At 38.6% G+C, this 10,116-nt stretch overlaps 1 protein-coding gene across 3 annotated transcripts; it reads right to left on the reverse strand.

The window, feature by feature from the left end:
* Positions 1-8,835, reverse strand: CLK1 (CDC like kinase 1). 3 transcript variants are annotated; one of them, XM_063093315.1, is made up of 13 exons: positions 8,721-8,835; positions 6,823-6,983; positions 6,354-6,582; positions 5,225-5,315; positions 4,754-4,820; positions 3,465-3,581; positions 3,209-3,375; positions 2,428-2,522; positions 2,204-2,333; positions 1,314-1,396; positions 826-905; positions 444-534; positions 1-316 (listed from the first exon to the last, which is right to left on the reverse strand). In XM_063093315.1, the coding sequence occupies exons 2-13, from the start codon at positions 6,981-6,983 to the stop codon at positions 173-175; spliced, it is 1,455 nt and encodes a 484-aa protein (XP_062949385.1). In that variant the 5' UTR covers positions 8,721-8,835; the 3' UTR covers positions 1-172. The 3 variants fall into 3 exon arrangements, with proteins under 3 accessions (XP_062949385.1, XP_062949394.1, XP_062949402.1); XM_063093324.1 differs by lacking the exons at positions 5,225-5,315; positions 6,354-6,582; positions 8,721-8,835 and having other exon boundaries at positions 2-316; positions 6,823-6,916; XM_063093332.1 differs by lacking the exons at positions 5,225-5,315; positions 6,823-6,983; positions 8,721-8,835 and having other exon boundaries at positions 2-316; positions 6,354-6,380.
* Positions 8,836-10,116: the final 1,281 nt, after the last annotated feature.

A 10,116-nucleotide genomic window follows, 5' to 3' on the forward strand; every position in this document is an offset into this window, starting at 1 on the left:
TTACTGAAAAAGATATTCATTACGTAGCTATGTACTTAACTACCCAAACAAAAATAAACATGGCAATAACACAAATTTATAAGAAATTTACAAAGCTGTACAAAATAAATATTTTAAAATTAGACTGATACAGTCTATAACATCTCTTCAAGAGAGCTGTACAATTATAGATCTATGTATATTTTTTTAGCGGATAAAAGAAAGGATGCTTTAAGGCTTCTTTGAGAGTAATTCTTTTGGCTGGATCATACTCCAACATTTTCTGAATGAGATCAAAGAGAAGTTCATGTTCAGCATCCTGAGAAAGCATAAATTCCTGAAAGGAAAAAGAGAAATAAATTTAACAGCCTTTTCTATTAGTGTTTACTATATTTAATTTCTCCACCATAAAAACAAAGGGAAAACTCAAAGTTTTGATCACTTAAGCAATGTCCCAGGCTTACCTTCAGAGGTTTACAGCGCCTTGAAACATATCTGCCAGCAGAACTGTGTTCATCCCAGTCTAACTGATCATGATGGAAGTATTTACGTTTCCTAAAAATAAGTCAATATCCATTCATGTTTATAATGTTGAAACCAAAAACAATCTAACAAAAGTGATTGGTTGCATCAGTTGCTATGCATTTGTAATCAAGATCAAAGATTAACGCTTTTCTAAAGATTTAAAAAGTAGCTGAGGAACAGAAATAGTAAGTCAGGGTCTTCCCAATAAGGCTGTTTGCTACTTAATTGCAAAGCATTAGTTTGACTTTACTGTTTTTTGAAGTTCTAATCAGAACATGCGACTAAGAAGTACTAAAGATAGCACTAACTCTTAAAACATACCTAGTTTTCTGTATCATATGTTTTGGTAGAGGTCCAAGAATCCTTTCCATCATTGCTAAGTGCTCCTTACTATCATGTGTCTAAAATAAAATAAGCAACTCATTAATTATCTCTGTTTTGTTCTCATTTAACATAGCTAATTTCTAGTCCACAAAGTCACAAGGAAGTTGATCAAAAAAGGCACTAAGTTACAGCTGACAGCAAAAAACTATTAAAGCCTGCAGAACAAATTCACCAATGACTTCCCTAAAGGGACAGGGACAATTGCTTATAATATACTTTAAAATGTATTAAATAAAATGATAAATTATAAAAGAAATATAAATTACAATCATACTATTTCTTTATGCTTATCTACAATTAATATTCTATAGTGAGGAGGAAAAAGCTATATAAATGTATATGCATACTTTGAGTTAAAAGTATTCATTCACACAAACAGGCACTTTTCTTGTGCAAAGCCACTAAAACAGATTATTGTCACCTACCGGAAATACTGTAAACCCAAGATAGTATTCAATCAGAATACATCCTATACTCCAGACATCACATGGCTGGGACCACCCTAGGGCTGCAAAGCAAAATGTTAGAAAAAGCATCATCAATATTTCTTAAAGACATCAAAAGTTAGTTAATAAGAACACTGCCTTAAAAAAGTACATAATGTGATGTTTGAGCTGGAAGGATCATAAGGGAATCACTTAATCCAAGGCTAAGCTAAATGCAATATAACAGTAGCAAATATAATAACCAACACGTTAGTGCTTTGGAGACATCCAGTTTCAAGTCTCAATTCTGGGACTAACAACTTGGAAAGAAAAAATTTCTGAGCAACAGTGTCGCAACTTATAAAAAGAGGGCTATCTGCACCATGAAGGATTGAGCATACATGAAAAATGTCTGGGATATAATAAGCATTAAATGATTACATTTTAAAACCCTACCATATACCCATGTTACAAAGTACAAACAATTCTGGAAAGGTTAAACCATCTGCTCAAAGTCCCAGAGTAATTAGATGGAACAATCAAGAGCTTAAAAATCCTTAATGTTTTATGATCCCTTAAACAGAAAAGATTAAAAAAATAAAAAATAATAAAAAATAATTTTAAAAAAAGCATAAGATCTAAAACTCTACATAAATTTTAAGTCAGCTTTAGGGCCAGCCCGTGGCTCACTTGGGAGAGTGTGGTGCTGATAACACCAAGGCCACGGGTTTGGATCCCTCTATAGGGATGGCCGGTTAGCTCATCTGGGAGAGTGTGGTGCTGACAACACCACCGGCCATCTTAAAGAAAAGAAAAAAAAAAAATTTTTTTAAAGTCAGCTTCAACAAGGAAACAGACAGGTTCTTAAGGCACAATTAATAAACACTCACCTAAAATAACTTCAGGTGCTCTATAATGTCTTGTAGACACCAACGTACTGTGATGTTCATCATCGTATGTTGCACTTCCAAAGTCGACAACTTTAATATCTGGATTTATTAAAGTACGTTCATCACGTCTCTGAAAATCATAAATGATGGTTAAAGGAGGCATAAAATATTAAGGCACAAAATATACATTTGAAACTATGAAGATAATAATGTTGAAGACTTACCATTTTGGCATTATACGTCTCTGTGTAGTCAGATTGCACAAATAAGATGTTTTCAGGCTTTAAGTCTGTGTGAGTCAACTTATTACTGTGCAAAACTGAAAATGAAATAGAAAAAGTTGCCGCAACCTGAAAACCAAATAAAAACCAACCCCCAAAACCCTACAATAAAATTTTTACCCATTGCTTTAGGTATTTAGGAATTAAACACTAAATTACCAACAGCTTGTAAATCAACTAAATCTTTTCATACCTACTCTTCTTCACCTTTTATTTTTAATTAATGAATAAAAACTATATGATTATAGTATACATGCTTTGATATACGTATACATTGGGGAATGGCTAAATCAAAGTAACATATGCATCACCTCACATACTTAATCACTTCCTTTTTTGGGGGGTGAGAACATTTAAAATCTACTCTTACCCAATCCCCCCCCCCCGCCTTTGGGTGGTCGGCCAGTACGGGGATCCAAACCCTTGACCATGGTGTTATAACACCATGCTTCAACCAACTGAGCTAACCAGCAGGCCCTCTTAGCAATTTTCAAGCATACAATATATTAACTATAGTCACCATGATGTACAATAAATCTCTTCAATTTACTGAAGTTTTCTAGCCTTTGACCAACATCTTTAATTCCCCCACGCCCCAATTCATATGTACTTTTAAAGCCAAGCTTCCAAATTCTATGTTAGATCCTACTTTTAAAGAGCCAAATCAGTCTGGCATTAAACTGGCCCCAAACTCAAGTTTCTGTAAGATATACCAAGAACTTACAATTCACGGACTTGCATATTTGATATGCCATCTTCCTGATATGATCCAGTCGAAATGGTAGAAAACTATTTTCCTTTATGAAGTCATAAGTACTAAGCCCCAGCAGTTCAAACACAATGCAAACATGACCATGATGCTCAAACCACTCCAACATCTGGACACAGCGGCTACAAACACATGAAAAATAAATGAGTACAGCCTTCTTACAATTCAAATCTACCTGAAGCAATTTTCCAAGTTCTAATGTGATACTTACAAAGTACTGTTGGGATCTGTTGTATTTAAGTGTTCCAGAACTTGTATTTCTGAGCGAGCAGCTTCACAGTAACGATCCACATTTTTAACTATTTTTACAGCTACATGTCTACCTCCCCTGTTAGAATAAAATGATAAGGATGACATCCAGTTCCAGTTTTCTATCACTCTCTTTACACGGTACTACTACTACTCTCACCCACTGTATTTGTTTCATGAATTTATGATTTAGCGTTAAGGACTGATTATACATATAGGTACTCTCTTCCACCTACTATTAAACGTAAGCTACTACAATGACCTCTGAGTATATGGCAAGAGTGGTAATGTAAATTTCATGTTGAATGACAAATATATACATATTTTTTTTTTATCAGACCACCACTCATATGAGTTATTTTTTGGTCCTTCAAATAAAAATTTCTTCCAGGGCCAACCTGTGGCTCACTCGGGAGAGTGTGATGCTGATAACACCAAGGCTGCAGGTTTGGATCCTACATAGGGATGGCCGGTTCGCTCACTGGCTGAGCACGGTGCTGACAACACCAAGGGTTAAGATCCCCTTACCGGTCATCTTTAAAAAAAAAATAAAAAATAAAATAAAATAAAAAAATAATAATTTCTTCCAATAGAACCTGTCACTCTCAATTATCTCAAGTCTTCCTTTGGTCCAGGTTACCAGAAAAGTTGATATAGTAGGGGCATAGTAAAGAGCTCTCAGAACCTTACCAAACCAACAGTAGGAAGCCTCCTCAAATAATTCATTTAGAAAAGCTTTGCCATTTAGAAAGAAAAGAAAAATTTTTAATCTATCGTAAGGAATTTCAATCAGTAGTGTGAAGGACACAGATAATTAATCTAGTGGCATCAATCTAGAGGAGTTGTAGGCCCTGGCTATATAATCAGGATAAATTATGGTACCTTCTGAAAAACATAGGTTTCCTAGGTTAAGTATCCTGTAAACGTCCAGGGCAAGCAAAGTTCCAGAGCTTCCTAATATAAAACCAAGGTGGAGAATCACTGATCTAGGGAAAAAAAAGGAAGGCCACAACAACTGTGCCCAGGGAGACAACAAAAGAATCCTTTTCAAAATAGCTGCATATACTATTAATAAAAAGGGTAGGCACCTTTAACTGGGAGTTTTTTTCTATTCAAGTCAAAGGACCCAGGCTAAAAAAGGTTTAAAAGTATATATCTAACTCACGGTCAAACCACTTTCCAAAGCAAAATTAATTCCCTATACTGTTGACCCTCCACCCGCCAAGTGTAATCTCAGCATAGGAAACTTACGCTTTATGATCGATGCACTCCACGACTTTTCCAAAAGCTCCTTCACCTAAAGTATCAACAATTTCATCTAAAAGAGAGAAATAAATCTCAGTCATACCAAGAAATGGAAACAATTCACTTATAATAAATGCTATCAATGCAGAGTATTCTAGTTGATGCTACAAATTCCCTTATCACTAGATATTTATTTTATTGGTCAACACCATCAAAACATATAACTATTTTTAGGTCTAATTTCATTCTTAGGCTAATTTCATTAACTTGATTTACTGTTCTGGAAGTTCTATATAACAAACATTAAAATTTCTAAAGAAAGCAAAAACACAATCCCCCCCACCAAAAGAAATGGAAAAACAAAATGAAACAAAACAAAAACAGAGAAAGAAAAAGATTTCCAAATCCCTGAAACCTTAATCTACATATAGATTATGTTATCTGAAAAGTTAATAAGTGTTGAAAAATATTCTATACATCTTGCACTTAGTACGTCTCCACTCTGACAGATCAGGTGACCCTCCTCATCATCCTCTACACTCCTGGTTCTTTTTCTTCGGTGACTCTTCTGGAAACGTCAAGTGGGCGGCACCAAGATCATCCAGCCAATCAATATACCCGAGTGAATTCAGGGCAGAATACGAAATTCATTCAGCGGGGAGATATTCAGGCATTCAGATACACGCCAGGCCACAAACGGTTGGCAGGAGCAATTTCAAATTCAGTCCCCAGAAATTCACAGGGCACATAGTTTATGTTAACAGGAGAAAAACATGGCAAGGAACAGATTTTCAGATAAGATACTCAAAGTGGCAAGGCAACAAAACATAATACAACTGTTTTTTCTTTAAAAAAAAAAAAAAAAAAAATGCTTAGTTGTAGCATTCACTGAAACATGATTTTAAGTTTCTAGTGTCCTAATTTAATGTTGCAAAATTGTAGGATGTAATATTTACTTGTCAAAGTAGACTGGCCAAATTAAGATTTCCTTGCTAATCTAAGAAAACAAATATTAAAACAGTAAATAAAATTAAAGTCCTAATATTGGGGGGGAAAAAGATTAGATACACAATAACACTATGGCATTTTAAATGTCATCTATGCTGATCTCAAAATTAATACATAACCCATAAAATTAAAACCTGTTGTGGTTTGCTTAGTGAGAAAAGGATGAGAGAACATGCTTTGTTAGAACAAACAGGCATACCTAATCCTCAATCATATAAAAATAAATTTCTGTTCTATTTTTGTGATAAGGCTTCCACTTATCAAAACAAATCAGATTTCCTGAAGTACTATTAAAAAATCTTCAGGAATATCTTGTAATTATTTTTACAAACTAACCTAAATTAATTGAACTACCTTTGCTTTTTACTGGAATGACAATTAGTAGCCAACCAGTAATTAAACCTATTATTACAGAACTAAATACGTACTGTATTTCAAGAATTTCCTATCCAATGCACAAACACAGAAAAAATCCTCCAAGTTAAAATTGAGATGACTTCCTCTTAAACAGAACTTCCTTAAATAAACAAACACAAATTCAAGTTTTCCTGTTTCACATGGGAAATAAAATTTCCAAATGTTTTAAAAGAGCTCATACCCCATGTGAACGATGATGTGAAGTACTGTGGTGAATCCTGTGTTTGCTTTTATAACTACTTCTTCCACTTCTACCAGAGGACTTGCTACTATGGTTTTGATATTGGCTTTCATGATCTCTATGGCGATGTCCAGGTTCACATCCTTGACTGTAGTCATTTCTGTATTCATCAATGTAGCGTCGACTATGATAATTTTTCTCATTTATAGATCTGCTTTCCAAATAATGGCTAAAAAATAAATTATTTTCAACGTTTTATGCTAATACCAAATACCTTCAAATTTTCAGTAAATCCCTTAAAACAGTACTGTTCAATGCATTTTATGCTTCCCCAAAACACACAATTTTACAAACATTACAAACCATCAAAATCTCTCTTGGAAACAGAAAGGAATGGTACTTATTTTAAGTGATAATAATTTTGTCACGAAAATGTATTTTATTGAGCCATTTTAATTACCCTCCTTACCTATCTGATGTTTTAGAGTGAGTGTATTTGCATCGCTTGTTCTCCCGAGCACTGCTATGTGATCTCTTCTTTCTTTTATAACTGCTGCTGCTCCTCCATTTTCCATAATCCCAATCCTTTTCATCCCAATCAGGACAATAAGTTCTCTTCGAGTGTCTCATCTACACAAAGACAAGTTTTTCTCAGTTAAATTGCAGCTGAGCTGTTTAACAAAACTCTCCTTCTTTGCAAATTCACCCTAGTTGTAACCTTTAAAATTGTTCTTTTAAATCAAAGTTCAGAAATCACTGTCATCCAATCTGAAATCACTGATAAATCAAATTATTGCATGGTCCTATATTCTGGAGTTTAAACTTTATTCACAGGTTTCTGCATTATCCGTGTCAAGCTCGGATTTATTGGAACAGCGTAGGAATAGAAAAAAAAAAAAAAAAAAGAGGTGGGACATCCCGATTTATTAACTTTGGTAAAATCTTATCCCTTTCCTGCCAGTAGTACAAATTAACTCTAGGTGCACACATGTCACTCTCATTTAAACGTGCATCAGAAACTAGTCTCGTCGGTTACAGCGCAGCCTTGTAACACCAAGGTCACGGGTTCCCAACCCGTACCCGCCAGCCGCGCAAACAAACAAAAAACCAAAACCCAGCTTCGAACTCAAATGCAATCATAAGCGTTCTTCGCCATTACTAGATTACTCTTAATTACGCTTGCAAGAAACACAAAATGATCATTATAGAATATTTCCGTAAAGGGGTAAGTCAAACTACCGAGAGCTTTTTTTTATTCCCGGAAGTCACCGATGTCACTGGAGAACAAAAACAACAAAACAATCCCAGCTCATACACATCCAACAAAAACAAGCTTATCCTAAACGCAATCTTAACACAATCAATTTGGGGGTGGGGAGAGCAGCCTTCCTCTCAGAAATGCTTTTAACAGAACTTGAAAATCCCTAAAAACCTCAAACGGACGTTACATAGAAATGACTTTCCGGGCCGAGCCTGTGGCGCACTCGGGAGGGTGCGGCGCTGGGAGCGCGGCGACGCTCCCAGCGGCCGCGGGTTCGGATCCTATATAGGAATGGCCGGTGCACTCACTGGCTGAGTGCCGGTCACGAAAAAGAAAAAAGAAAAAAAAAAAAAGAAATGACTTTCCGTCAACTGCCGTTCTTACTTCCCGGACCCCACTCCTCTGCCTACAACTCTAAATCGAAACGCCCTGTTACCCCAAGAGGTGTGGGCTGAAGCTCCCACGCATGAAACGCCCGGTCTTCGTCTCTTACAACGCTTCTTCAAATACACCCTGTTATTTGTTTCCTTAGGTTCCTCAATCTGAGGACAAAGACGCGATTTCCACTCCAATCCTTTCAGACTCAACTCGACATGGAGTGATCTCCTTCGACCAGGTCGACAGGTGCGTCTTTTTCTCCACTTGGTACAAACACTTGTCCCCACAGCGGCGTCACCTACGCACATTCTAGAATCCAAACAAACACCACCCACGACAACAGCTTCGCCCTTTAGGCTGGAGGGCGAAGTCCGGCCTCCGCCCCGCCGCCATCTTAGAGCTCGGCCACCGCGGCCGACAACATGGCGTCGCGGGCCCCGGGCTCCGTCCCCGCCGCCGCTCGGGCCGCGCTGCTTCCTCTGCGAAAGGCGGACATGGCCGTGGGCGCCCGGCCTAGCAAACACCCCTTACCCCCTGGCGGCAACGGCTCGGCCCAGCTGGGAAGGCGAGCGCGCCACCTTCTGTGCAGCCCGGGGGGGAGGGGAGGAGGCGGACGTGGTACCGGAGACTGCGGGAAGCAAACAAGCGGGGAAAATGGGGCATCGCCAGAGCTCGCGACGAGCACCGTTAGGGCCCTGGCACCCAGTCCTCTCCCCACTGCGTCTTACCTTCCTGGCCAAAAACCGCGAGCCGAAGAAGACAGAACTTGCAACACCACCACGGGAAGCGCCCAGCTGGCTGCGACGGGCACCAACCACAAAATGGAGCTGACAGTCGCAGTGTCGAGACTCATCTCGAAAACACAGATGACGCTACGAGCTCGTCTACGCCGCGGGGCGGGGCGTGCCGGCGGCCGCCGTGTGCGCAGGCGCCGGGTAGGGAGCTGCAGCGAGCGGAGGCGGGGGAAGGCACGTTGTTGGCGGCGGCCATGTTGGCCGTGTTCGCCTTCGCGTTCGGAGAAAGCACTGTCAGCGTAGCGGAGAAGAACTGCGCCCACGTTTGCTGAAAATTGTATTTGTGAACGCTAGCAACAACGAAAAGTGAGGAAAGCAGGATACAAAATATCCTGTGTTCTGACTGCGACCATTAGAACAATGCTTTAAAAACATTAGACCGCTAGCGTCAAATAGCTCCAGATTGCTAATTGGCTCGATTTCGGCTTCTGTTAAGGTTCTGAGATCAACTTAAACCAGTTTATTTCAAAGCCGAAGAAAGGAGTGAGCAAGAGCCTGCATTGAGAAGGAGAGGGGTTGCGGGGGGTCGGGGGAAGCCCGGAGCCAGGAAGTGAGGCCTCCCCACGTTTAAACACCATTTTCAAAGCATTAAGCGAGTCCTCTGCAGTGTTACAATGAACTGAGAAGGGGAAAGTGAGGTTGTGGAGAAGGGAGAAGAGTATCAGTAAACAAACGCCGAACAATAACCATCAAACGGCTATTTGACGTAACAAAGTAACTGCTAGTCTTGGCCCCGTGCTCCGCTCCCTTCCATGTCGTCACTTGAAAAAAAATCCTGATCCATTACGATGAAGCATAATTATTTTACTGGCCTGGTTCATAAATCCTGAAGATTAAAATGCGAATTTGGGCAGGAGGGCAATGTAGGTAAACCATTTCTGTGCAGATGCACAGCTATCGTAGGGTAAAGTCTGATGAGGAATACACTTTCCCAAGATTCCTATGGTTGTGTACATTTCTTTTTTAAAGATTGAATTTTAAAATTATTTTTAATTGACTTAATTGTACAAATTTATGGGGTACAGCGTGATATTTTGATACAGGTATATACAATGTGTTATATCAGTGTTTTAGCACATCCGTCACCTCAAATGTATGTCATTGTGTTGAGAACATTCAAAATCCTCTTCTAGCTATTTGAAAAAATACAATAAATTGTTATTAATTATAGTGACCCTACAGTGCTGTAGAACACTAGAAGTTATTCCTCCTATCTTGCTGTAATTTTATACCTGTTAACCAAGCCCCTTCCTTCTCTTACTGGATTCGAAAGTACTTTAAAGTCATCGATACCTAAATTTTTGCATCATGGCCAAGATCACTAAATATG

This window comes from Cynocephalus volans, chromosome 1 (assembly GCF_027409185.1).
Source record: "Cynocephalus volans isolate mCynVol1 chromosome 1, mCynVol1.pri, whole genome shotgun sequence".
NCBI classification, from domain to species: domain Eukaryota; kingdom Metazoa; phylum Chordata; class Mammalia; order Dermoptera; family Cynocephalidae; genus Cynocephalus; species Cynocephalus volans.

Excerpts from the sequence above, each read along its gene's own strand:
- CLK1 (XM_063093315.1), bottom strand. The coding sequence starts at position 6,983 with ATGAGACACTCGAAGAGAACTTATTGTCCTGATTGGGATGAAAAGGAT. Across the intron at positions 5,316-6,353 it reads CACATCATCGTTCACATGGG|AAGAGTCACCGAAGAAAAAG; the intron begins GTATGAGCTCTT and ends TGACGTTTCCAG. Across the intron at positions 1,397-2,203 it reads AGCACCTGAAGTTATTTTAG|CCCTAGGGTGGTCCCAGCCA; the intron begins GTGAGTGTTTAT and ends TTTGCTTTGCAG.